The following is a 27,707-nucleotide window of genomic DNA, read 5'->3' as shown; positions in this document are numbered from 1 at the left end:
TTCTAGGGGCCAGGGCTTGGACATGCACCTTTCAGGGGACATGGTTCAGTCAGTTCATTGGCTGTCTCCTTCTCTTTCTCAGGACCACCTAAGGCTGTTTGGTTTTAGTGTCTAAATGACGCTGCTCCTCTGCTCTGAGCTGTTTCACCTCTCAGCTCAGTTACCAGCAAGGGTGCGGTTCTTCTCCACGTTGTCTCCCCGATTCCTCTGTGTCTTTCTCTCCTTACCTTCTGTGGCTTAGTCAGTCCTTGTCCACATCTTGATGTCTGTTCCTTTTGTTGTTCAGTCATCCACTTTTTTTTTTAAATGAGAAGGACCTTTTGTGTTGGTAAGAATGATGGTACCAGTCCTAATGTTGTGGAAGGCTGTGCCATCCTCTTCCTCTTTGGTTATCCATTTATATTTGTTTCACCATCCCCTTTTCTCTGCCTTTGAAATTTGCCACAGGCCTTCTGTCCACTCATCACTGCCAAGTGCGGGCTACTTCCTTCCTTGCCAGTGCATAGAGCAACTCTGTATCAGTCAGTGTCCCTACGCAGCAGAGTGGGGAGGATGGATATGTATAAATAATACAATACAGCACAATAGAATATAAACATGTATTTTGGTGAAAGGGCTTATTTGAGTGGCTTACAGGCTGTGTTGTGGATAGTCCAACCATGGCTGTCTCCTGATAGAAAGGACAGGAATCTGGTAGTTGTCCCGTGCCAAGGCCAGACGTCTCAGCAGTCTCAGTCTGGCACTGGACTTCTCGGGACTGAGTCCTGAAGTTGGAGCGGTTCTAGTACCAGCCTTGGCAACAGGGTCGATGACTTGCCAGAGAGAGTGAGGGCAAGGAGGCAAAAGGCAAAAGCTGCTGTCAGAAGCTGTGGTTCTCCTCAAGTGATCTTACCTGGTTGGGTTTAGTTGATTCCAGATATATGAACCAAGATTAGGGTAATAATCTTGTAGACGAATTTCATAGCCATCCCCTTTTCCTCGTTGCTTTTATGAATCCTCGTTGACTTGTGGTGACTGCCTGAACTCTGCCAGTGGCCAGGTCTCAGTGGAAACGCCCCTGAAAACACTTGAACCGTTTGATCTTAACTTAGTGCGCCATGCTCACCTCTCCTCCCCTGTCTTTGAGCCAGCCTGACTTCTTTCTTGTCTACCCTGGTTCTTCAGTAAAATGGACAAGCCGCCATTTCTGTCAGCAAGGGCTCTAGAGTCTGTAACTCAGCCAGGAGGCAATGTTGTCTCTTTGTAAAATGGTATTTATTCTCATTACTTCAGTTCATTGAACAAAGTATACTTTGTGGGGAAGAGAGTTGAAACGGAGCCTTGTTTTTAGTCCCAGCGAGCCTGAGACTCACTGTTCATCTTCCTGTCTGTTTCTACCCCTAGAGTGTTGGGATTACAGGCATGTACTGTAGTGTCTAGCATGAGCAGTTTTTCTTAACTGCTAATTTTTTATTGGATATTTTATTTATTTACATTTCAAATATTATTCCCTTTCCTGGTTTCCCCTCTGGAAATCCCCTACCCCATCCTCCCTCCCCTTCAGAAGTAGCTTGGATTGCAGCCTGCACATTACTAGGCCCAACTAACTGGAGTACTTTAAGGATCCGCCCTTTTATGTAGTGGACCACAGGCTATAGAAGATGAAGAACGCTGTGATACAGGAGGATGGTTACCTATTGTCTATTGGTGTACTCTGTAGTAGTCTGCAGTTATAGAATGGAGTGAAGATATCCTTACTTCAAAGTTTTGATAAATTAATGCCTGTGAATGTGTCTTCTCTCCCTGGCTCTAATGATTGGGCCCAGAGCCTTGCACATGCTACACAAATATTCTGCTTCCCCCAGCCTGCTCTAGTTTTCCTGTGTGCACATGGAGTGAGCCTAAAAGTTATCAGTAAGCTAGAGCTTTTGTTACTTCTTAGGTGCTGTTGTGGGATTGGATCCTTGTTTGCATTTACTTTGGTTACCATTCTTCTCTTTCTTGTAGGTTACCCAGACTTTGGGTTTATTCTGAGGCTGGCTTTCCTTTCATGCTGGTCTGTTATCTCCCTTCATTCTGTTTCCTGTAGTTAATCACCTGACTGGTTGATCTTAGAGTCATTCTAACTGAGAATTCCTGCTCTGGAATACTGCATCCTGGCCAGCATGCAGGTCCTACTCCTGTATCTGAGTTACTGTGCCTATCTTTTTTTTTTTTTTTCCTATTCTTTTTTTCGGAGCTGGGGACCGAACCCAGCTAGGCAAGCGCTCTACCACTGAGCCAAATCCCCAACCCCTGTGCATATCTTTTAAACAGCCTTATTGAGATATAGTTCATGGTCCATAAAATTTATCCTCATAATATATAAAATTAGATGTAATACTTCTAATTGATGTCCAGGTTTCAAGGAGATTGACTTTGCAGATGACCAGTTGCAGGTCTCTGTCAGTATTGTGCCCAGCTTTCATCTCAGTAGTCCCACGCTCAGAACATGTACATTTTTGTTGCTAATAATTTTATCTTAAATTCCTTGTTTTAAACATGTAGGCACTAGTTCCTCAGCCAAACGGAGTACTTCGGCTGGTAATAAAGAGTCCAGTTCTACTAGAGAAAGATTACGTGAACGCACCCGGCTAAACCAGAGCAAAAAACTGCCCTCCGTAAGTCAGGGAGCTAACGATGTGGCACTGGCTAAGCGCTCACGCAGCCGCACTGCTACAGAGGGTGATATTCGCATGAGCAAGTCTAAGTCGGACAATCAGATCAGTGACAAAGCTGCTTTGGAAGCCAAGGTGAAAGATCTCCTCACACTGGCGAAAACCAAGGATGTGGAAATTTTACATTTGAGAAATGAACTCCGAGACATGCGTGCTCAGCTGGGCATTAGTGAGGACCATTGTGAAGGTGAGGACAGGTCTGAGGAGAAGGAAACCATTATTGCCCACCAGCCAACTGATGTGGAGTCTACCCTCCTGCAGCTGCAGGAACAGAATACAGCCATCCGCGAGGAGCTCAACCAGCTCAAGAATGAAAACAGAATGCTAAAGGACAGGCTGAATGCTTTGGGCTTTTCCCTAGAGCAAAGGCTGGACAATTCTGAAAAACTGTTTGGCTATCAGTCCCTGAGCCCAGAAATCACCCCTGGTAACCAGAGTGATGGAGGAGGAACGCTGACATCCTCAGTAGAAGGCTCTGCTCCGGGGTCAGTGGAAGATCTCCTGAGCCAGGATGAAAACACACTCATGGCCCATCAGCACAGTAACTCCATGGACAACCTGGACAGTGAGTGCAGCGAGGTCTACCAGCCCCTCACTTCCAGCGATGATGCTCTGGACGCCCCTTCCTCTTCAGAGTCAGAGGGCGTCCCAAGCATTGAGCGCTCTCGGAAGGGGAGCAGTGGCAACGCCAGCGAGGTGTCCGTCGCTTGCCTGACAGAACGGATTCACCAGATGGAAGAGAACCAGCACAGTACCAGTGAGGAGCTTCAGGCAACTCTGCAAGAGCTAGCGGATCTCCAGCAGATTACCCAGGAGCTCAACAGCGAGAACGAAAGGCTCGGAGAGGAGAAGGTCATTCTCATGGAGTCGCTGTGTCAGCAGAGTGATAAGCTGGAACACTTTGGCCGACAGATTGAATATTTCCGTTCCCTTCTCGATGAGCATCACATTTCTTACGTCATAGATGAAGACGTAAAGAGCGGGCGCTACATGGAGCTAGAGCAGCGCTACATGGACTTGGCTGAGAATGCCCGTTTTGAGCGAGAGCAGCTTCTAGGCGTTCAGCAGCATCTAAGCAACACTCTGAAGATGGCCGAACAAGATAACAAGGAAGCTCAAGAAATGATCGGTGCCCTCAAAGAGCGCAGCCACCACATGGAGCGGATAATTGAGTCTGAGCAGAAGGGCAAGGCGGCCCTGGCAGCCACGTTGGAGGAGTACAAAGCTACTGTGGCCAGTGACCAGATAGAGATGAATCGCTTGAAGGCCCAGCTGGAGAAGGAGAAGCAGAAGGTGGCTGAGCTGTACTCTATCCATAACTCTGGAGACAAGTCCGATATCCAGGACCTCCTGGAGAGCGTCAGGCTGGACAAGGAAAAGGCCGAGACTCTGGCCAGCAGCCTGCAGGAGGACCTGGCTCATACCCGCAATGACGCCAATCGCTTACAGGACACCATCGCTAAGGTATCGCCCAAGTAAACATGTCTCCTTTAGCATTATACAGGTGCCATATGTAGCATGCTTGTTGGAAAACAGAAGTGTGGCATTGCCTTTTTTTTTTTTTTTTTTTTTCTTTTTTTTCTTTTTTTTCGGAGCTGGGGACTGAACCCAGGGCCTTGTGCTCGCTAGACAAGCGCTCTACCACTGAGCTAAATCCCCAACCCCGTGGCATTGCCTTTTAAAAATCATTCTCAAGTTTTAAAACGCACTATCTTACATAGAAAAAAAGTTTCCTTGCAAGATTGTCATTGTCAGTCATTCCTCGTCTCCCCAGATGGCCTGGAGGTGCTGGGAGCCATGCACCCAGAATTCCTTCTGAGCCGTAGATAACTTTACACCCTCATCTTTAATATACTGCGGCACTAGGCAGATGCTCAGTCAAGATTCCAGTTTTCTAGGATTAGCAACATCTGCTGCCTTTTGTCCTGGTACAGTTTTTAAATAGCATTTTATGTGAATTAATTCTACTTTTAGAGTAGAGTTGCTCCTTTTCTTGGAGATACAGGATTTATTGCTGGCAAAGAGTTTAGAGATGATGTCTTCTAGTCTCCCATCTCACAGATGTTCAGTGTACAAGTAAAGACTCAGTCAGGACGGCTGACTAGGTTGTTGGCATTGTTATGTATCCTGAGTGATTTTTGAAGTGAATGTTTTTGTACATACGATTCCATCTACATTTTATATCTTTTTTTAATGTGTATGTGCTAATTTATGGCACATGCGTGTGCACCCACAGAGGCCAAGGATGTTGGATCCCGCGAAGCTGGAGTTACAGGTTGTTGTTGAGACCCTTGATGTGGGTGCTGGGAACTGAGCTGGGGTTGTCCCAAAGAGCAGGGGGTGCTTTTGACTGCTGAGTATTTCCCCGCCCAAGTGCAGTGAGGGTTAAAGGGAGAAGTTTTACTGCATCTATGGTTAAACTCTGAATAGCTTATCTTTTAGCTATTTCAGTGATCCCTTTTTAAATAGTTATTTCTTATTTGTGTCAGGTGGGGGAGGGAATATGCATACATGAGTATTGGGGTGCATCAGTCAGGACAACTTGTGAGAGTTGGTTTCTCCTGTCATGGGAAGCTCCAAGGATCAGACTCAGCTGATGAATTAGCAGCAAGCGCCTTTACCTCTGGAGCCATTTTGCCAGTCTGTTAGAGACATCATTCAGGAAGTGTATGTTGAGGGAGGGGCACTGTGAACTAGGACTTTGATAAAGACTATTTGAAATGGAACTGTTATGTTGTACTTGTTTTTGTATGTGTGTATTGTGTCTGTGTGTGTATGTGCTCTGAGTCGTGTGAGGAGATTGGAGGATGACTTGGAGACTGTTCTCTCCTTCCACCACAAGGGTTCTGGGGATTCAACTCAGGCCCTCTGGCTTGGCAGCAAGAACCTTTACCTGCTGAGCCATCTTGTTAGCCTTAAATGTTTTTAGGGTCTCATATTTGATTTGATTTTTTTTTTTATTATAAATACAGCATACAACTTTTTTTTTTTTTTTTTTTTTTTGGTGAGAGGGTAGCGTGTCAATTATTCATCAAATGTACATTTTAAGCCCAAACTTTGGAGAAGAGAAAATGTCCCCAAATTGCCTCGTAAATAATCCTGTTAAGTTCAGTGACACATCGGTGTGACTTTAGCTGGTGATGTGGTGGGCTTGTGCTCAGACGGATCAAGTGAAAACCTCGGGCAGCTGCAGTGCTGGTCTCTGGTGGGGCTTAGCTTCCATGCGGAACAGTGACTACTTCAGCTGTGGAGTTCGTCCCAAAACAGTTCTCCTTTTAACTTCTCTAGGTAGAAGATGAGTACCGAGCTTTCCAGGAAGAAGCCAAGAAGCAGATTGAAGATTTGAATATGACGTTAGAAAAGCTAAGATCAGAGCTGGAGGAAAAAGAAACAGAGCGGAGCGACATGAAGGAAACCATCTTTGAGCTTGAAGATGAGGTGGAGCAGCACCGGGCTGTGAAGCTGCACGACAACCTCATTATCTCTGACTTAGAGAGTAAGTAACGCGGCGCCCGGGGCCTGTGTCCCTCAGCTCTGCTTGCTTGTGTGCCACGGTGAGAGTAGCGTTCTGACCAGCACGCGGTGTGTGACAGCGCAGCTGACTACAGACGCACTTGACAGGGCTGTGCTTCACCTCTAGTTGGGAAACTTGGGGTCACTGTGCTTTGTTCTGAAATGTTCCCTAAAAGCATTACTTGAACACTGTGTCTGATGACTGAGAATCTCTGGAGTGGAAAGCAAACAGAGTCAGTCATTTTCCAGACCATAAGAAAAACCATTCATTTACTTTTGGTGATTGCAACTGAACAGAGTTTTAAAAAAAAAAAAAAAAAGATAATCTTGTAGCATCTTGATCATGGAGCACAAGATTTTGTTTTAAAATGTATTTGATTTTTCTTATTCTCCATTTTAAAGTTTCATTGTACTTTGCATGAATAGATTTCTTTTTAAACGTTATTTTGTAGTTATTTGGGATTTGTAAGAAAGTTGAGAAATCAGATTCTTATATGAACTAATCTAATTTCTCATGAGTTGTTTATTAGTTACAGGCGAGACACAGAAACGACAACTACTTCTGCAGTCGGGAAGGCTGAGCAGTGCTTTGGGTTTTCACGTGGGTCATAGCGGCGGGCACAGGGAGGCTGTTCTGACTAAGGCATATGCTAACCGCACAGAAACCCTAGACAGACCACGTGACAGTGTGCTGGTAGCCGAGGTGTGGAGGCTGCTGCAGCCCCAAAGACATCCGTGTTGGGAAAGAGAGAGGCTATGGACATGTCCCAGATGAGAGAAGACTCAGGAGACGTGGTAATTAGATGTGATACCTTGTCTAGACAGGTCCATTACCACAGGGGAAAATGATATAAAGGCATTAATCAAAAACTGAATTGTGGCTGAGAGATTAAAGATATGTTAATAATACATTTAGGAAGTTGTTAATTACACTATGTTTACATAAAATATCCCTGTTCTTAGAAACCACACACTGAGTTTTTCAGGGGAAGGGTTGTGATTACTATGCTTCAAGGAGTTCTGGGAAAAAGTGAGGTTGATGGGTGGATACAGAAATAAGTGATGGCAGCTGATAGAACAGCCTTTGTGCGATGCTGGGGATGAAGCTCGGGGCCTTGTCCATGTAAATGTCACACTCTTACCCCTCGAATCACATCCTCACTTAGATGCTTTGACATCGCAGACCTAGAGACAGACAGAGTGAATGCAGTAGCCGTTTCTGAAGTATTTGTTAAAAGTCTTTCAAACAATTGGCTGTGTGCAATGTTCCTTTGCACACTGTCAGTTCATTATTTCTCACAGTGCTGGTTAGCAAGTGTAGCATTGGGCTTATCGCTAGGGGTATGGGGACATTTGAGATACTTTTGAAGAAAAGCAGGTCATAGGTAGGAAATTTTTAGGATATAACTTGGGAATTCTAAGTTCTGGTTAGCTGATTGTGAATCTGTGGATTGACCAAGGTTTTGTTGAACACTATTAAAAACACTCAGTGGTGGGTCTGCATTTTTATTTTTAAGAAGATGATGCTGTGACTGCATGAAATTTCTCATCCACAACTTAACCGTTCAGGGTGCTCGTAGACACTCCTCCGTGGTCCAGGGCTCAGTAGTGATTGACAGAGTTCTAAGCTGTCTTTAGCCGCTACGATAAGGTCTTATCTTAGCCAAAAGTAAAACAATAATAAAATAAAAGAGCTTTCAGCACTTACATTTAGTTTTAAAAGTATATAAAGTTTTTGATTTTTAAGCTGTATATATGCGTGTATGTCTGTATGTGGACTGGTTGTTAAGCAGCCCAGAGGAGGGTGGCAGGGCTCCTGGAGCCGGAGATCCAGATGGCCATGAGCAGTCTGACATGGGTGCTGGAGACCAGACGGGGCTCTTCTGGAAGAGCAGCAAGCAGCCTGAACTGCTGAGCCATCCCTCTGGCCCTAGATTTAGTTTATATTTTGTATTTGTGAGAATTTATTTAATTCTGCTTTTTTATTATACATTTTAAAGTTTTTATTAGCACATATTAATTTTACATAACAGTGTTTCACTTAGACACTTTCATATATATGCATGTGTATTTGATCATAATCACATTACCCCTGCCTCTGCCCCCTGTTGTCTGTCCCCTGCTTCTCTCTTCCTCTCAGCTGGTGTGTGCACCAGTGACTTTTATAGGGCTACTTACAGGCACGTAGGTGAGCACCTAGCAGTTACTGCTGAAGGAAATGCCCCTGCCCCCAACTTTACAAAGCTTCAGAGAGGGGCGGGCTAATTTTGCTTCTTGCCTGGAATAAGTGTTTACATTTTGCAGAGTAGCTTTGGGAGCAACTCGTACTGTCTGTTGTGTATGCCAGTACCACACTGTTTCCCTTACTCGTGGGCAGGAGTGACATCTTGTGGTAACTGGGACATTAGCTAGAAAAATGTTAGATGATGGAGGTCCTGGGCCAAAACTTTACAGTCCTTCATTTTTCACAGACTGTTTTTAACTGGAAAATGACAAAAAATCCTGAGTAATTAAAGAAAAATATGTAGCTTCTTCTACAACTTTTTAAGATGAAAAGTTCAAATATGCATTAGTATTAGAAGAATAATTATCTAGTGCTTAAATTGTCTTTATATATGTATGTTGAACTACTTCATAGTAACCCTATGACATTTAATTCTTAAATATTTAAATGTGATTCCTAAAAGAAGATTTTCCTGAGCTCGTCTAGCAAAATTATTCTTAGTTTTCTAGTATCAACTAATAGCTCATAATTAGATTTGTCATCAAAGTGAATCTTTACAGCTTTATTTACTCCCAGGTTTTAGTAACTAATTTTGATCGTCCTACAGATCAATCCCAGGGCCTCATGCTAAGCTTCCTTTTAGCCTTATGTATTCATTTATTTGGGTTTTTATTTATCTTTTTTTTTTTTAAAGATTTATTCATTTATTATATATAAGTACACTGTAGCTGTCTTCAGATACACCAGAAGAGGGCATCAGATCTCTTTACAGATGGTTGTGAGCCACCATGTGGTTGCTGGGAATTGAACTCATGACCTCTGGAAGAGCAGTCGGGTGCTCTTAACCGCTGAGCCATCTCTTCAGCCCGGTTTTTATTTATCTTAGAGCAGCTTCCAACTCATGACCCTTATGCCTCTTAGTTTCTACAGTTCTAGGATTATAAGTGTGTGCTACCCCCCTCTCTCTTTCTCTTTCTCTTTCTCTCTCGCTTGCACATGCACGCACGCTTTCAAGTAATAACCAGCATCTAAACAAATTTTATACTTTGTTAGCTCGCTAGGTTAGATTGCAGGTACTTTTTCTTTGGAGTTTGATGGCAATTAATTTTTTTCTAGAAAATTCTCACATTTGGAGTTAATTCAGCATATAATACATGAATTTATGTTGTTTGAGAAAGAAAGGTATCTTCTGTGGAATATTTTAACAAGGTTAGAACCTCTTCATCAGCTCTGAAATAAGCCTTACATTTTCATAGTAGTTGTTCCTCAGCCACCCCAAGGTAAACCCCATTTGTACTCCATGGTAATTGCTCCTCAGTTACCCCAAGATAAATTCCTGACCTTGGAATTGCTATGGAGGATTTTACAACCGTTCTTGGCCTCAAGAATGTGGAGGAAAATACACTCAGAATGAAGTGACCAATGGAAAACTTAGATAAATAAAAACTATGAGACAGATCAAGTGTGAAGGCCTCAGCATTTTAGTCAGAAAGGTGTGAGGTAGACTCAGAACTTCAGTTCAGAACATGGCTGCGGATCACGGTCTCCTTCCTTTCCCTGAAGGAAGAAGATGAATGAAATGTAAACCTCAGTGAAACTGATGTTGACATGGAACGGTTGGCCTGTGCTAGTGGATCAGTCGTTCTGAGTAATTTGTGGAATACAGAGAGCATAGAATCAGATGGATGGCGCAATAAGACAGAATAGAGAAGCCTGCAGTCCAGGAGCACAGTGAGACTCGGAGGAATGGTGTTCCCAGCAAGCTTTGGGTGGAAGGAAACACTACTAAAACTGCCTGCCTGCTCAGGGCTGGGCACTGGACTGAGGGCCCTGACTTACTTTTGCTCATTTGCTCCTGAGCTCAGATTTTAAAGGAGTAGAATTGGATGCCAGGGTTCTTTGAATGACCTCGGTGTCAGAAAGTAAATTGGATTGTGTCTCCAGAACTGTAGGCTAGTGGTCTGGGAGAGAACCACACAGAGGGATAGGTACGTTTGACTCCGCTGTGAAATGGATGCAGTCCTGTTGATGTGTCATCAGCAGAGCCCTTACTACTTGCTGTACCAGGAGCAGCCTGTGGGTGAACAGTGCACCCGCAGTTGTTACATGATGTGTGTCAGTCACCAGTACTTGTTCCCTATAAGAAACATCCGTGAAGACTGACCAAAGAAAATCAACCAAAGAGCACCCCAGATAAAGCTAGAGACTTTGTCACCGACCTAGCAAAGCTAACTCCTGTTCTGGGGTGGTGGTGAAGCATGCCTTTAATCCCAGCATAGGCAGGCCATCTCTGTGAGTGCAAGGGATGCCTGGTCTAAATAAAGAGTCCTGGGCCAGCTAAGGCTCTGTAGTGAGAGCCTGTCTTAGAGCAATGATGATAATGATGACGATGATGAATGGTTAGGATGGTGGTGGTGATGTTGATGATGGTGGGTATAGTGGTGATGGTTGGTAATGATGGTGGTGGTGATGATGACCATGATGATGGTGATGATGATGAATGATGAATGATTATGGTGATGGTGGTTTTAATGGTGATGGTTGGTGATGATGGTGATGATAGAAGAGCAGCTTAAAGGTCTTGGATTAAGTCCGGGCAGCTGGCTCCGTGGGTAAGAGAACTTACTCTGTAAGCATAAGGATCTGAATTTGAACCCCAGCAAAAGAAAATAGAAAGCTGAACATGGCTATGCATGCTTGAGAGAGTGGACTGGTTGTCCAGCCTCGCTGAAGTAAGGAAGCTGTGGTTCCGTGAGAGACCCTGTCTCAAGGGAGTAAGACAGAGAGCATGCATACATACACACACACACACATGCACACATGCATACATACATACATACACACACATATTTTTTAAAAGTAAAAGTATATGAATAGGCAAATCAGGAAAAGACAGAAGATAGTTGGCATGGAAAAGAAAAAGAACAAAAATGCCAGTATTCATTAAGCAGATGTGAAAAAATTAAAAAGATTGATAGCAGGCAAGAGGAAGGAATATTTTTGTGACATTAAGAAGAATATGCTTGGGGCTGGGGATTTAGCTCAGTGGTAGAGCGTTTACCTAGGAAGCGCAAGGCCCTGGGTTCGGTCCCCAGCTCCGAAAAAAAAAAAAGAACCAAAAAAAAAAAAAAAAAAAGAAAAAAAAGAAGAATATGCTTGCTGCATCTTTCTAAAAATGTTGATAAAAATTTTTATTAAAAGACTTAGCAGTCCACTTGAAGGAACCTGTCCCTAGAAACAGCATTGTAGGATTGTAGATGTGTGTGGGGGCTTGCCTCAGAACTGCTTGTCACCAAAACCTGGAAATAGTCAAGATGTATTTTATTTTATGTGTATGAGTTGGGTGTGTGGCGTGTGTGCGTGCGTGCGTGCCTGTGTGTGAGTGTGTGTGTGTGTGTGTGTATACGCACGCACACATGTGTACTATGTGTATCTTGTGCCCTGAGAGTTGCAGAATCCCCTGGAACTGGGTTATGCATGGTTCTCAGTTGCCATGTTGGTTCTGGGAACTGAACCAGGATCCTCTGCAAGAGCATCTGCGGCTCTTAAGTGCTGAGCCATCTCTCCAGCCCCACAGTGGACATGCCCAATGGTTGTAGTATAGTAAGTAGCTTATGTACACAGTGGGAGTTCCCACTCTCATTGCCACTATGCCAGTGAGGATGGAAAGGCAGAGCTCAGTACCCTGGCTAGAAGATGAACAAAGGCAGCCACAGTGCACGTCTGCACTTAGAACCACTTAAAGCTTCAAACTTGGGGGTTGGGGATTTAGCTCATCGGTTGAGCGCTTGCCTAGCAAGCGCAAGGCCCCGGGTTCGGTCCCCAGCTCTGAAAAAAAAAAAAAAAAAAAAGCTTCAAACTTAACCTGACATGAATGGCAGCCAGACACAGTGATCCTTTAAATGCTGACTTCATTGTGCTCTTAAACCATAAGTGAACTGATCGCCTTTCAAAAACAAACAAAACCCAAGAAACTAACAGTTTCTTGAAGTAGACCCTTCTAGTATACACTGAATCAGCTCATGTTGGTATTTGCAAAGGGTCCTTGATTACTTCCACCTCTGGAACTTTTCTTTTCTGCACATAATATCTGAATAAGTGTGTAAAGACTTGCTGTATTTGTAACAAAAAGTTGGAACTCTGTTAAGAGGAGAATTTGACAACAAATTCTGATATGTTCCTTTAATAGAATACTCTGGGGCCATCTAGATGGTACTACATATCTGGATTTACTGATAATGGAGTCTGTTATTTGCTACGGGTTTATGAAGTAGTACAAATATAACCTCATTGTGCATAGGAAGACAAAGCCAGGCCGACGTGGGAGTGTAGTCCCGTGCAGTGAGTCGCTGGGGTAGGAAGGCTATTTTGAGCCTCTGTAGGAATTTAAGGCTTTCCTGGGCAGCACAGCAGACCAAGTCCAAATGACATACACACACGAGGAATCTAGAAGGATGCAAGGCAAACGTAAATAAAGGTAATCTTATCTTGATACAGTTTCTATCTTCTAATTGCTTTATTGTGAACATAGCTTACTTTTAGAATTAAGAAAAAGTGTTATAACCACTTTTTTTTTTTTTTGGAGAAGGGGAGAATAAAGATTTGAACAAAATTAAAAACTAAAGTAAAGTTCTATAGTTCATTTGAGAATCATTTGTGTCTTCTCCCAGGTTCTGCACACATTGCCTTTGACAGATTATTTTCTCTTGACGCTTGCTTTCCTCTGAAAATAATACTTAATTCTGAAAATAATACTTAGTTCATTCTCTGGGAAATTCTGGACCAAATGGAAGCAACTGATGGTAGTGCCGGGAGACCTCCTGGGCTTCAGAGGCCGGGAGGGCTATTGTGGATCTGGGTGATTTTAGTAAGTCCTCAAGAGGACCAGAGTCTGAGCCTGAGCCCATGGTAACTGCCCAGTAGTGTCTGCATATGAGAGCTAGCATGGTCAGGGATAGGTCATTGGAAGGGAGACAATTACAAAACCCATTACTAAACAGGAAGGGCAGTTTCCAGAACTATTCAGAAGAAAGTTAGATGGAATAATAATGCAACCGCAGTTTATCTGATTTCTAGAATAAAAATAGTTCTGTAAAAAATAGAAGTTTAATCTGTAATTTAAAAGCAAGGAGAGAATAGTTCTTGTTTGTGATAGAATTTGAGTTGAAGACAGTAGGTGGCAGTGTCGCCCACATGAGGGAAACTGGTCGGGAAGGAGGCTCATTTGAAGGTTCCTGAGTAGAGGTGATATTTCCTTCTCGTGTGACTATAGGTGGTGCTACATAGCAGTGGTCTTTAAAAGAAAGAGGACTTCCATAGAAACTCCTCCACTCTCAGGGAAGAAAAGCACATTGCCATTTCTTAACTTTCTGTCTCAGAGGAAAAGTACATTATGATCATAAGGTTGAAAGCACAGCCCTAGACCTGTGTAGTGCGATTCGTGCTGTGTGAGTGTGACCTTGCCTGGCAGTGCTTCTGTTATGTAAAAGGAGAATGGCAGACACTGATCATGTGTAGTACCCACAGCAACCACGTTCCTGTTGAGAGGAGTGGTTGTGTGTATTCTGTGAATGTGAGTGTGGAGGTTGATGAACAAGAGAACAGAAGAACAAAGCACTAAAGAAATGAGAATTGTCTAACTAGTCTAAGATGGCCACCTCAGTCAGATGTGCCACAGGACCAAGATGCCAGGTGCTAAAAGCTAGTGTAACAGACAGTTAAGTCTGCCTGTGTCCTTTGCAACCAAAAGAAAAGTTTTGTTTTATGTATATGAGTGCTTTACGTGTGTGTGTCTGTGTGTGTGTGTGCGTGTGTGCCTCAGATACCCTGGAGCTGGAGTTACACACAGTTGTGAGGTGCCATGTGGGTGCTGAGAATTGAACCTGGGCACATGAATTGTGACTTCAAGGCCAACCTAGAGGTACATAGCAAGTTGCAGACCAGCAAGATCTAAATGCACATTGTATAAAAAAAAATAACTCTTGTACATAAATGGACTGAGTATAAAGAGAAGGTAGAATTTCTAGTGTTCTCAGTTGTTGTCTTTACTTTGTTTATGTCTGAATGTGTGAAACCACCCACACATGAGCTGAGAAGGAGCCAGACCTGCTGGCTTCAGAGTTGCCCTGTTTCTGTCAGCAGAGAGCAGGGCCATGGGCTTGTCCACTCACTGTGTGTACTTGCTGTGACTGGACTAGTGCTCTGTCCAGGTTAAAGGAGGCTTCTCACAGGACAGCCTCTGGAGTCTAATCATTGGAAGAGAAATCGTTCTGCTTCTCTAGCACAACTTTAACTCTGAGAAGGTAGAAACTATATTTTCCTTTGTGTCTTCATTATCTAGAAAACCAGACTGATTCATAGTTTACACTTAGAAAAATGATTGTTGAATTAATGAATGCATTCTGAACACTTTATTTCATGGGCCCTGACTTCACTAACCAGTTTTGTCTCTGTGTCTCCTAGTGGAGACATTAATGGTTGGTTGCTAAAATTAGACTGTCTCTCTATGTTGTTTTATCTCATTTTATCCAACATTACAAATTATTATGTGCTTCTAATAATAGTTTGTAGTAATATGTTATAACTGAAATTACTTTGTATCGTTTTTAATATATCATGGACTCATGAGAGAAGTGTTTGTCATGTGAGCCTGAGTTCAGTCCTGGAACCCATAGTAGGAGAGAAGAACTAACTTTGATGGTGTCCTCTGACCTGTTCACCTGTACTCACTTAAGTGCACAGTCAAGTAATCTCTCTCCCCCCTCTTTCTCTCCTCTCTTTCTGTTACACACACACACACACACACACACACACACACACACACACACAGATTGAGGTTTAAAAAGCTGAATGTAGTGATGTATACTTTTAATCCCACCATTGCGAGGCAGGAAGGTGGATCTCTGTGAGATCAAGAAGACCAGGCCGATCTACATACAGAGTTCAGAACAGCTCGAGCTACATGGAGAGCATAATGAGACCTTGTTTCAAAGAATATGTATCCTGACTCAGGATGTCGTTCAGTGGTTGAAAACCTATGCATAGCATATATGAGGCCCTGCATTTGATTTTTTTTTTTTTGGAGCTGGGGACCGAACCCAGTGTAGCATCAATAGGCAACATCCTAGTAAAGGACTATTTCCGTACGTAAGCACCGTTCCTGCACGTAGCTGAGAAGTGATTGTTCCTGGGCTGTGTGATAATGAGTGCGGCAGGTGTCCAGAAGGACAGTGACACGTGGTGCACGCCCGAGGCATTTCCCTGTGTGAGCTTCCTTACAAGCAGAGAATGTGATTTCCTATTGTATTTAGTGCTACTATTCCATAAATTAATTGGCAGCTCTCTGGATACTACAATTTTAGAAATAATTCGACTGATTTCATGTTTCTGGAATTTATTCCAGTGTGACAAGGGAATATGCTTTGCATGGCTTGGAGAGATAACTTCTGTGATTAGAAGCTGACATTTTAATAGCAGTCAATGCTGTTTTGATTGGCCTTGTGCCAATAATCTGTATGTTTCTAACAATTGCTTCCAGCTTGCTTAGGAAGTGATGCAGAAACTATAGCCTTGGATTGAATATTCTTTCATGCTTTTAAGTTTTGTGATGAAAGTAAACAAGCCTTGGCACAGGAAAACTATTTAGATGATCGTATTTTTAACACCTCTTTTTATGTCATTTCTTTTGAACATTTAAGATCATAAGGACTTTAAGTTTAAGAAGCCATATTTAATCTTTGTGGTTTTTTCAGATACAGTTAAAAAACTCCAAGACCAAAAGCATGACTTGGAAAGAGAAAACAAGACCCTTCACAGGAGACTTCGGGTAGGGTAAATCTTCATGTGCTGCCTCACTAGAAAACGTGACTCTCTGACGTGCACTGTACCTTAACCTGTAGATGTGGTGGGATGTTGCCCACACTGGGATTTGGGCTGAAAGCAAGTGCCCGTACTTTAAATTGGATCTGGCACTGCATTTAAGGTAGGAGAATATACTGGTAGTTATTTATAGATAGATGTGTTTGAAAATAGTTTATTAAGGCTTGATTTTAAAATCACAGACCAGGCTGTTTGTATGTGAGTTTTCTGTGTTCTCGGGGTTGGCTTGGCTGCCAGCCCCCATGCTGCTAAGATGTGCAGGGACAGCTAATCACAGACCCTGAGTCCTGAGCCAGTTGTTGTAGCTACTTTCATGGTACCAGAAAATTGCTTGGAGGACGAGAGGATGGCTCAGGCAAGGCCCAGCTGTGGCTCTGGGGGAAGCGAAGCCCCTGGGGAGACTTCTCCGCCCAGTCACACCCGCATCCTTCTTGTCTGGGAAGCAGCGGAGCTCTGAGTTCCTTACGTCTCCGTGTGACTGTGTCTGCCTGCGCTAAGTTCAGTTTTTCTTCTGCCTTCCTCTTCCTTTTCCTTTACTTTAGATTTTTTTTTCCTGCTAGTTTTTGATGTCAGGGTATTTATAGTTTTTACTGTATGGTTCACATACCATTTATATACCTTCCAGAGGTACAGCTCTAAATTTTTGATGATATTTATTTTCGTAACACTTGCTTTGAAACTTGCATGAGGAAGAGAGGTCTAACATTGTTCTCATTAATATTTATTGAGCACTCTGAATACTTAATGCCTCGGTAGGGGATCAGATGGCAAATCTTTCCTTCATTAGGAACGAGTTTACTGATAAGAGTTGCTTTGTTTTAAAAATAGATAACAGCAATTCTTGGAATTAAAAAAAAGTCATCATTCAAGAGTATGTCTTGTTAGGCCAAACTAATCATAAACAAACTTTACTGCTTTTAAGTAAATCCTCACCGCTTTCTTTTGGAAATGAGAGTTTACTTTCTAATGCAGGAAGAGTCCGCAGAATGGCGGCAGTTTCAGGCTGATCTCCAGACTGCGGTGGTCATTGCAAATGACATCAAGTCTGAAGCCCAAGAGGAGATCGGTGATCTAAAGCGGCGGCTACATGAGGCCCAAGAGAAAAATGAGAAACTCACCAAAGAATTGGAGGAAATAAAGTCACGCAAGTAAGTTCTGAGAAGCCAGTTGTGTTTCCGTAAGGAACAGTGATGTGGCACTGGTGCTGGTCTTTGTCCTGGTGCTCACAGTGCAGCCCTCTTATTTATCTGTAGACTGCAGGTCTGGAAGCAGACTGAATCAGCTTCAGTCTGGCCCTGCCTCTTGGTGTGTGCTCTCAGTTAACAGTTTAATTTCCCTGTGCCCTGGGCCTCAGTTCTCTGAGCTGTAACAGGAAGGCCCTGTGAGCCACTGTATAGTGCTGTGCTGAGTACGTGAGCTGCTGTTTGCAGAGGGATCAGTAAACTCGAGTTACCAATTTGGGAAAAGCAGTGACTGGGACAGTGTGAGTTTATTTCCATCAGTCACTTGAGGAATTTCTATTTTTTTTTCCAAAGTCCTCCAAAGTAGTACCCTCTACATCTAACACAGAGACCATTGGAAATCCATAAAAATGGCCACAGGAGGTGACACCTGAGATATGTTTCAAGTTCCACAGTGACACTCAGAGTGGGGTAACAAGTTTATGTGTTTGATGTTATTATTAAGAATTTGATTTTTTTTCACTTTGAATAATGTTTAATTAGGCATAGAAAAAAAAAGCAGTATATCTTTGAAAGGCTTTTATTTTGTTATGACTTAGTCCTAATGTGTTGCTAAGTGTTAGTCATTGGCATCCTTAAGCTGAACTTGGAACGGGACCTAATGAAACCCCCCTGGTATAAAGCTGGAGTTACTTTTTTATCTGTATTCATAAGTAAATACCTTGTCAGAAATACCTCATTTGATAGTTGCCCTGAGTACTGAAGTTGGTTGCGTCCGTCCATCCATCCGTCCACTCATACATCCATCCACCCACCCATCCACCCACCTATCCATCCATCCATCTATCCACTCATCCATCCACCCACCTATCCATCCATCCATCCATCCACCCACCTACCCATCCACCCACCTATCCATCCATCCATCCATCCATCTACCCACCCACCCATCCATCCATCCATCCATCCACCCATCCATCCATCCATCCATCCATCCATCCATCCATCCATCCATCCATCCATCCATCCATCTATTCATCCATCCATCCATCCATCTATTCATCCATCCATCTATTCCATCCATCCATCTGTCCGTCTGTCCATCCATCCACCTATCTATCCATCCATCCGTCCGTCCATCCATCCACCTATCTATCCATCTGTCCATCCGTCCATCCATCCGTCCGTCCGTCCGTCCGTCCGTCATGCTAGGGATGAACCTAGGGCCTTACATCTGCCAAGCCAGTGCTCTGCCCTTAAGCCCTAAAATTCTGTTCTTGAAGGATCGCTGTGTGGGATCCCAAAAGTGTACTAGTGTTTATGTTTCGAGGAGATGCCTACCAAAAGACTCAGCATCCTGGGCTCGGACGGGTGGAAGTGGTTAAGAGTATTTCCTGCTCTTCCAAAAGATCTGAGTTTAGTTCTAGCACTCTTTCGTTAGGTGGCTCAGGACCACCTGTAATCCCGTTCCAGGGAACATGTTGCTCTCTCTGGCCTCTGGGCCTCTCCCCCTCCACACACACACACACACTCTATTAAAATCGACGAGAGAGCGTCGTGCGCTGTGCTGTTGTCAGAGTGATCCTCTCCATTATGAGACCCTTCCCGGCCCCTTGCTCTTAGTTGTCACAGTACTGCTAACAGGTAGCTGACTGCGTTCACTGATGTGTGAGTTGACAGTGAGGAAGGAAGCTCAGCTCGATGACGCAGGGCCTGTGTACCAAATCAGAGTCAAGCTCATTATGACACGTGTAGCTGGTCCTTTTTTTTTTTAAGCGCAAAACTGCCTAAATGAAACAAAACATGGGTTTCCCTTAACAGTACCCTTCTTGAAAGGTTTACAAAATACAGTCTTGGAGCAGTGCCGTTTCCAACCTTCCCTGTGACAAGTGGAAGTGTGAGTGGGCACTTCTGCTTCCACCCATGTGTCCTAGTGTGGGGTGGCTGAGGTGCCACTGTGTCGGCTTCAGTCTGAGCTGCTTTCTCCTCATGGAGCAGCATCCTAATTTGATAGGAGTCCCTTGAAAGTGACGAGGCACCTGTCCATCGAGGAAAGCAACTGCTGGTATTTGCTGCTGACGAAATGTCAGTCTTCAAGGGAGCCTGAGGATTTTGGAAAACTTCTCTTGCCATTGCAAGAAAATTTAAAGAGATTTTTTTCTTTAAAATTGTGTTTGTTTATTTTGTGTCTGTACATCTGGAAATGAGAAGGCAACTTGTCAAGCTTGGTTTCTCCTGCTATGTGTGCTCTGGGCATCAAACTCAGGTTGTCTGATTTGGTAGCAAGCAGCTTTACTGAAGAGGCATCTCACTGGCCTTGGAGGTTTTTGATGCTAATATTAGTAATAGCAAATAGGACTTAAATGTGTTATATAATTAAAAGCATGTGAATGAAAAGTCTGTAAGATGCCAATGTTTTTGTTATGATCAATATATGATGCTGTAGAATCAGATGGTAGGAAAGTCTTTCAAAATCTGTACCTGACCAGTGGATTTTAATGGGTAAGATAGGAGAGGTTTATTTACACCGCTTCATTTTCCTCACTGTTGCTGGTCTCTTCTCCTCGGAGTGCTGGTTCTCAAACATCTTCACTCACACTCGGCAAGTGCTGTAGCGCTGCATGGTGTCTCCCGTCTGCAGCTCACTTCCCCTCTTGATACTGCACATTTAACCCAGGGTTTTCTACCTGCTTAGGCAGGGGCTCAGCACTCAGTTACTCTCCAGCCCAGAAAAAATTTAGTAACGTCCATTGTTTGATTTTAGTGTATATAGTAGAATAGTCAGAGTTAGCTGAAAGGATGTTAATATTCTTCTGTATTTCAGACACATATCTGTTTGAGATCTGGATTTTTTTTTTATATCTTAGTAGATTAAATACAGAAGAAGTAAGAATATAGTTGTCATTTAAGCAGTTAAATGCATATGTCAGTTTACCTATCCGTCCGTCCGTCCGTCCGTCCATCCATCCATCCATCCATCCATCCATCCATCCATCCATCCATCCATCTATCTATCTATCTATCTATCTATCTATCTATCTATCTATCTATCTATCTAATTACTTATTTTGAGACAAGGTCTCCCTGTGCAGCCTGGCTGTCTTGGAGCTCACTATTCAGACCAGGCTGGCCTGGAACTTAGAGAGATCCTCCTGCCTCTGCCTCCTGAGTGCTAGGATTAAAGGCATGTACTACCACACCTGGCTAAATACATACTTTTAAAAATGTTAGACACGGGCTGGAGAGATGGCTCAGTGGTTAAGAGCACTGACTGCTCTTCCTGAATTCAATTCCCAGCAACCACATGGTGGCTCACAACCATCTGTAATGGCATCTGATGCCCTCTTCTGGTGCATCTGAAGAGAGTGACAGTGTACTCACATACCTGAAATTAAATAAATAAATCTTTTAAAACAATTTAAGATACTTTTCTTAGCAATTTTTGAATTTTGAAAATAAAGTTTATTATAAAATATTTTTAGGTGTTTTTCAAACAGGATTTCATTAAGATTATAGAATATTTTATTCAGCTCTGTGTGAATTAGACTAGTTTAGAGCTGAATACAAATGTTTGATGGCCTTAATAAATGTGTTGAGCTTCTCTAGTCCTTTAGAGGGATTGCTTTGGAGACCATAGTGGTTTACCTGTTCTTAGGGAGCTGGAACTTTTGGTTGCGTTCCTCTGTGGGTCTCTGAGAAGCACAGTGTAGCTGGAGTCAGCATAGATCATCTGCTAGTGAATTCCCCGGTGCCTGAGGAGGGCTGCGCCTTCCTGGCAGCACAGAACAAGAGAGTCCCAGTTGAGTCAGGCTGAGGCCAGTCTGCCTCCGACTTACTGCTAATTGATTGCTGATGTCCTCACCTGACATGTAATGCAAATAGAACTTGATGGCTATTTAACTTGCTTAGGACAGCCTGAGAGAGCATCTCAGTATCATTTCCTGCTGTCTCCCAGGCAAATAATATTAGGTCAGGCAATTGTGTTCAACTGGTACAATTAAAAAAAGACAAAAAAAAAAAAAGGGCAAAAACCAAACCCTAATAACTTTTAATGCTTCTCAATCAGGAATTTAAAAATGGGCATTACCTCATACATACAAATGAATACCTTTATCTGAACTGTTTTTAGGCAAGAGGAGGAGCGTGGCCGGGTGTATAACTACATGAATGCTGTTGAAAGAGATCTGGCAGCCTTGAGGCAAGGGATGGGACTGAGTAGAAGGTCCTCGACTTCCTCAGAGCCAACTCCCACAGTAAAAACCCTCATCAAGTCTTTCGACAGTGCGTCTCAAGGTAACTACTTCTTCTGTGTCTGTGGACCCCAGGGTTTACGATTCTGTCTACTTGACATCCGTATCATTGTATGCTCTTTGTTTCGTCAGGCTGACTATGGCATCATACAGTGCCATGTAGCATCACATAGTGTCACACAGTGCGGCGGCATGGTGTCATGAGTTAAGGCCCGTTCTGCAGGGTTTGGAATGCACTTCAGTTTAGAAATCCTGGTCTCAGCTCCATGCCTTACTTCCTAGGCCAAGCAGTATCTTGTCTCCCTGGGTGGATCATACTCATTCCTGTGACTTCTTGTATCTTCTTTATATGCGGACTTCTGGATACATAACCCTCCTCTGACTTTCTCAGTGCTCTATAGCAAGTGCCTTGTTGATACAGACCCCAAGCGTCCTCATGCCAGACCAGAACCCATTCTCCCACTTCTTCTGCTTCATTGTTCTCTTTCCCTCGAGTCAGCAGAGGTCTACCCAGTTACTGGGCCCAGAAACCTAGGAATCTAAGCTAACTTCTTTCCCTCAATGTCTGACCTCCACCATGAACTTCTCTGTTTTTTTCACTTTCTTCATCTCTAGAGACAATGGCATTAGTTCAAGGCACCTTCGACTACTAATTTCAGTAAACTTGGGATTAGTCTCATCTTTTGCCTTTGAGAGAGTTTTTCTTGTTTAAAATCTTGGAATTATCTGGAATAACTGGAATGAAGTTCAGATCAAACTTCTGTAGCTGCAAGCTCCTCTTTCACTTTGTACAGCCCGATGGCACTGCAAGCTAAACTCTTGATGATGTAGCTCTTATGGCACGGACCCTGAAGCTTTATCTGCAGTCTGTCATAAATGCTATAGCCAGTCTCTGTCTGTCTCTCTGTCTGTCTGTCTCTCTCTTTCTCTCTCTTTCTCTGTTTATATTGTTTATTGAGATAGGGCCCTGCTATGCAGCCCAGGCTGACCTAAATAGAAGAAGCTCAATCTAGTTTCACCTACCGCCTCTGCCTCTGAAGTACTGAGATTATAAGTATTTGCTGCCTTTCCTGCCTGTGGTTTCTTAAAGATACATAAATAGTGATGTTAGATGGAGCTGGGCCTCATGAGTACTATAGTGCTGCACCACTGAGCTTCGCCCCATCCTCTTGTTTTCTTTCTTTCTGAGTTCATTGCCTTATGGAGTATTTTCCTTACATTGTGATTAAATAGCCAAAGTGAGGTGCTGGCCCAGGGAAGCAGCCATCTTTCTGCTTGAAGAAATGCCTGTCACAGGAACCTTCCCTGCGCCACGTGTCTGTTGCTAACTTTCCCATCTGCTGTTCTGCAGTACCAAATGCTGCTGCTGCTGCAATCCCTCGGACACCTCTGAGTCCAAGTCCCATGAAGACCCCCCCTGCAGCTGCCGTTTCCCCCATGCAGGTAAGAGCCTGGCAATCATTGACAGCTCAGAAAGCTTTACATGTGCTTGTTAGACGCTCAGATAGACAAATGACTGCCTCCAAGGGGCGGTTGTTGCCTTCGCTTGTCTAAAGTACCAGGAGTGTCCTTAACCTCTTCTGGGAAACTTGGGTGTCTCTGACTATGTAGGTGGCGTATCTTCTCTTTTGCTGTCTAATAGATCATTTTAAATCTTGCAGACTTAATGGCTGGAGAGATGGCTTGAACAGTTAGGAGAGCTCACAGGTCTTACAAAGGACATACGATCAGTTCCTAGCACTTAAGTGAGACTGCACACAATACCATGTAACTTGAGCTCCTTGGGCATATCTGACACCCTTTCCTGGGCCTCCGTGGCACACCCAAATGCAAGCACACATATCTACACACTTGCACTTACACAACCCAGAGTTAAAGGTTGGTCTACTCGAGGCATGAGTTGAGAAATGTTGGTCATTTAAGGCCATTTGTCACTGTCAGGCTCGAGGATATGACATTGTTGATCCATTATAAAGAACTCCAAGAATTATTCTTCTTTGCCATTGCTGGAGTGTATCCAGGAGCAGGGCAGGGGGCTGTTCTCTGTGGTACTCGAGAGACACTCTTGTTACTCCATGTTCCCAGCCACTCTCAGAATGCTGCTGGAGTGCAATACTTTAACATGGGTGAGAGTAGCTGAAGGCCCTTGAACTAGCGTTCTGTGATAGCCAGTAGCACGGCTAACTCCCTAAAGTTAGACCTTGGGACATTGTCTTTTTGAGTTGAGACTTCATGATTGGCCCTGTGATTTGTGGGTGGACTTTTAAGCTCTTACACTCTAAGAAAAATGCAGCCTCTCTGCATGCATTCCTCATGCATTTTCATGTTTATACAAGATGTCTTACTAATTTTAAAGGAAGGCAAGGAAACTCCATGTTTTGCCTGCAGATTTAATGCCTTTTAGATGTTCTTTATTAATCAGGCTTGGAATCTGAAGGAACAAAGCAAGATGCCAAGTAAAACAAGCCTCAAATAAGATGAGTGAGATGCAGCTTCTGTTTGTTTGTTTTTCAAGAAATGGCTTCTCTGTGGTGCTGGCTCTCCTGTGGACCAGGCTGCCTTGAGCTTGCAGAGCTCTGCCAGCCGCCACCTCCTGAGTGCTGGAATTTAAAGGCATTTACCACGACTGCCTGACTAGTTTTTTAAAAGTGTCCTGGGCAGGAATCCTTGTTATGTGGGTACAACAAGAGCTATCTTGGACAGATGGAAAGCTGGGCAAGATGTAGAAAGCCATTGTTTTCAGACATCGCCCTGCTGTGGTCCCTGAAAAACAATACTGACTGAAGAGGGAAGCCTGGCCTGAGGGAAGCCTGGCTGTGGCTCTCTTTCCGTGGGGCAGTTTAGGGAGGATGATCCAACTTGGAACAGAACAGGACAAACCAGTTAGATCTGAGGATACAAACCAACATTCAAGGAAAATGAAGTTGCTAGAATTTTCAGGACAGAGCCCCTGGGAAGAGGAAGCTACACAGAAAAGGTCCAGACATTTCCATAAGAATCCTGAATCCGCTTGAGGCCAGCTGCCTTTCTCTGATTGGAGTTAAGCCCTATAAAGCCTGGCAGGAAGACTTTTCAGACAGATGCTTTCCATAGTTTATACAGGGCAGGGAGTCCTGGGAGTTCGTGTCAGCCTCTGTGAAGAGCCTCTTGAACAGATAAGGGAATAAAGAGCCTCTAGCTAGCTCTCGAGTGTGTGATAGTTAGATCTGCCTGAAGGACTGTAACAGTAACCTGCAGAAGCATTAGGAGAGCCTGAGTAACTGTCGCAGGCAGTCTGTAGACTCCCAGTGAGTCAGGTACTGGCAGGCATTGTTTGTGTACTCTGCCCTGGTTGAGTGTTGTCCGTGATCCGTGCTAGAGAATAGAGTATGGCAGGAGTAATGCAACGGCATTCCCAGAGAAGGTTATACAATTGGCTTCTCTTGGGAGTGCTCCTCTTAAGTTCACTCTTGCTGCTGTTTGGGTTCACCCACTCTGAGGGAGCCTCCGTGGTTGCCATGTTGTGAGCTTGTTCTTGCACAGACGACGGCTGAGTAAGTAAGCTTAGCAGTGGTACTGAGTCTCAATAACCCCTGCTGATGAACTTAAAATGTGGGGATCTCCCCACACCTTACCTCCAGTCTACCTTGGTGAGAACTGACAGCTAGATTTGCCTGCTCACGGAAGGCCTGGAGCTGGAGTTATCTTCTAAGCATTTGACCCATAGAAATCATGAGATAATCAACGTTATTGTTTAAAGTCACCGGGAAGTACTGGGGTACTGTGTCATACAGTGACCATAAGTGATATAGTACGTTATTTCTGCCAGTCAAGACGGCCAGAACGGTATTACAGTTTTTAAGCAGACTCCAACAAAATAAAACATAGTCTTATGTTTATATAGACGTGCAGAGGGATTTGAGTATGTGAAAACACTCGGAGTACTTGATTTCAACATTTGCAGTATGACACGAACAGTGTGTTTCCTCGAAGAGAGATCAGAGCGTGGAGAGAGTCCTGGGGTAGTTGAGCTGACTTCAGCATGGCTGTCAGGGTTCTGTAGTGTGAGGGTAGATAGTCCACACAGGATGCTGTGTGGCATGCTAAGGCTGACCGTAGACTCAGATGACAACACTGCACATGAAGCTTCTACACAGGAACAGGAGTGAAGATCTTTGTATTCTTTGAGCATGCAAAGGCTTCTTTCTTATTTATCACACACATACACACACACATACATACACACACACACGCACACACACACATACACGCACACATGCACGCACACATACACACACGCACACATACACACATACGCACACATATACACATACACACATACACACACGTACACATAAACACATACATACACATACATACACACACATAAACACACACATACACACACGCACACACATACTCATGCACAAAATGAATCATAAAAGCAACTGATATTTGGGCAGCAAGATTTTTTTTAATTTGCCCTAAACACATGGCAGATAAGCAAAGGTGTACCATGCACAAGAGCATGTATTTGCAGTATTTACTTGAAGAAAAGAATTGCATGCAGTAGCTTGAAGACCCCGTGTGCTTAAGGGCAGGTGGCTTATAGGTGAGCATTCGTGAAGGTGTTCAACATTGGCAGCCATCAGGGAAATGGAGTTCACAGTAAGGTGCCAGTCCATACCATGGGCAGAATGAAAGGTTTTCAGTGTGAAACGTGGAGAGGCTGGGCCTTTTGCATAGATCTTACGGGAAAGTGAAACAAGGAGCTGGAGGTTAGCTAGATTTTAGAGAGATACGAGGGCTGGGGTGTCAAGGCAGAGGTAGGTGGGTCTCTGTGAGTTTGAGGTCAGCCTGATCGACCTAGCAAGTTCCAGAACAACCAGGGTTACTGAGCCAGATTTTGTCTTTAGGGTGGCTTGGGGGCTGGAGAAAAGCCAAGCAAATAGAAGTACAGACAGAAGCGTGGGCAGCCTGGTCCTGATCTAGTAGCTGCAGCAGCAGTGGGGTAAGGGGTGCTAGGCCGCTGTGTACGCCCACCTACGTCAGGGGATGAGGAAACGCCTAGCAGGGCTTTCAGCTGAGTTAGAGGCCACAGCCTGTCCCCGGAAGTCGTCAGAGTATCCAGTGGGAGGTGTAGCTGAGGTCTGTTTGCAATGGGGACAAGAAAAAGCAGTAAAACCACAATAGAAACATGCATATTTCGGTCTGGAACTTAATTTTGTGTTTAGCGAATTGGCGTGTGGTTAAGTTATTGAAGAATTAAATTGTATTCAGAGTGCCAGAAGCTGTTAGGGTCAGTGGTATATGTTACTGTAACAGGGTCCCAAGGAAGCCTCTTTATGTAGAGGAAGTGTCCTTATCTTGACTTTGCCCGTATTCTAGTTGTGATATTTTAATAATAAAATTATAAGATGCTACCATTAAAGGAAACCGGGTGAAGACGATGCTGGCTATATTATTTCTTAAAACTGCATAGGAATATATATTTTTCTTATAATAAATTTATCTTTTTAAATGATTTAGTTTTTATCTTAATGCATTAGTATTTACATGCACATTTAGCTGTGTGAGGGTGTCAGATCCTCTACAACTGGAATCATAGACAGTTGTGAGTTGCCAGGTAGGTGCTGGGAACCCAGGTCCTCTGGGAAAACAGCTAGTGGGTACTTTTAACCACTGAGCCATCTCTTCAGCCCCCAAAGGTTTTTTTAAGTCTACAGATCATACATTGTATGTGCCTATTGTGTGTTTATAACCTTGCCTTAGCAGAACAAAGGAATCACTCATTGTTTATAATGAAATATCTACTCTTGGAAGCTTTTGTTTTCCTGTGAGTCTTGGGACTAGATCTTACATGCTCTTGCTTTCTTTTCAGAGACATTCTATAAGTGGGCCAGTCTCGACCTCCAAGCCTCTGACAGCCTTATCGGATAAGAGGTCAAACTATGGAGAAATTCCCGGACAAGGTACAGCCAACGTG

The 27,707-nt window shown here is 43.7% G+C and overlaps 1 protein-coding gene across 2 annotated transcripts in view; it reads left to right on the top strand.

The window, feature by feature from the left end:
- Positions 1-27,707, top strand: part of Specc1l (sperm antigen with calponin homology and coiled-coil domains 1-like) — a 105,679-nt gene that overhangs the window by 29,337 nt on the left and 48,635 nt on the right. For both annotated transcript variants that reach the window (XM_087597685.1, NM_001039455.2), the window contains exons 4-10: positions 2,527-4,160; positions 5,985-6,192; positions 16,185-16,258; positions 17,284-17,459; positions 21,622-21,785; positions 23,094-23,185; positions 27,603-27,693. In XM_087597685.1, the coding sequence (XP_087453811.1) occupies positions 2,527-4,160; positions 5,985-6,192; positions 16,185-16,258; positions 17,284-17,459; positions 21,622-21,785; positions 23,094-23,185; positions 27,603-27,693 (2,439 nt within the window). The remainder of the gene's footprint in view (positions 1-2,526; positions 4,161-5,984; positions 6,193-16,184; positions 16,259-17,283; positions 17,460-21,621; positions 21,786-23,093; positions 23,186-27,602; positions 27,694-27,707) is intronic.

Source organism: Rattus norvegicus, chromosome 20 (genome assembly GCF_021556685.1).
Source record: "Rattus norvegicus strain SHRSP/BbbUtx chromosome 20, alternate assembly SHRSP_T2T, whole genome shotgun sequence".
Classification (NCBI taxonomy): Eukaryota; Metazoa; Chordata; class Mammalia; order Rodentia; family Muridae; genus Rattus; species Rattus norvegicus.
Note: the sequence above shows the minus strand (reverse complement) of the source record. Positions and strands in the feature narration are given on the sequence as shown.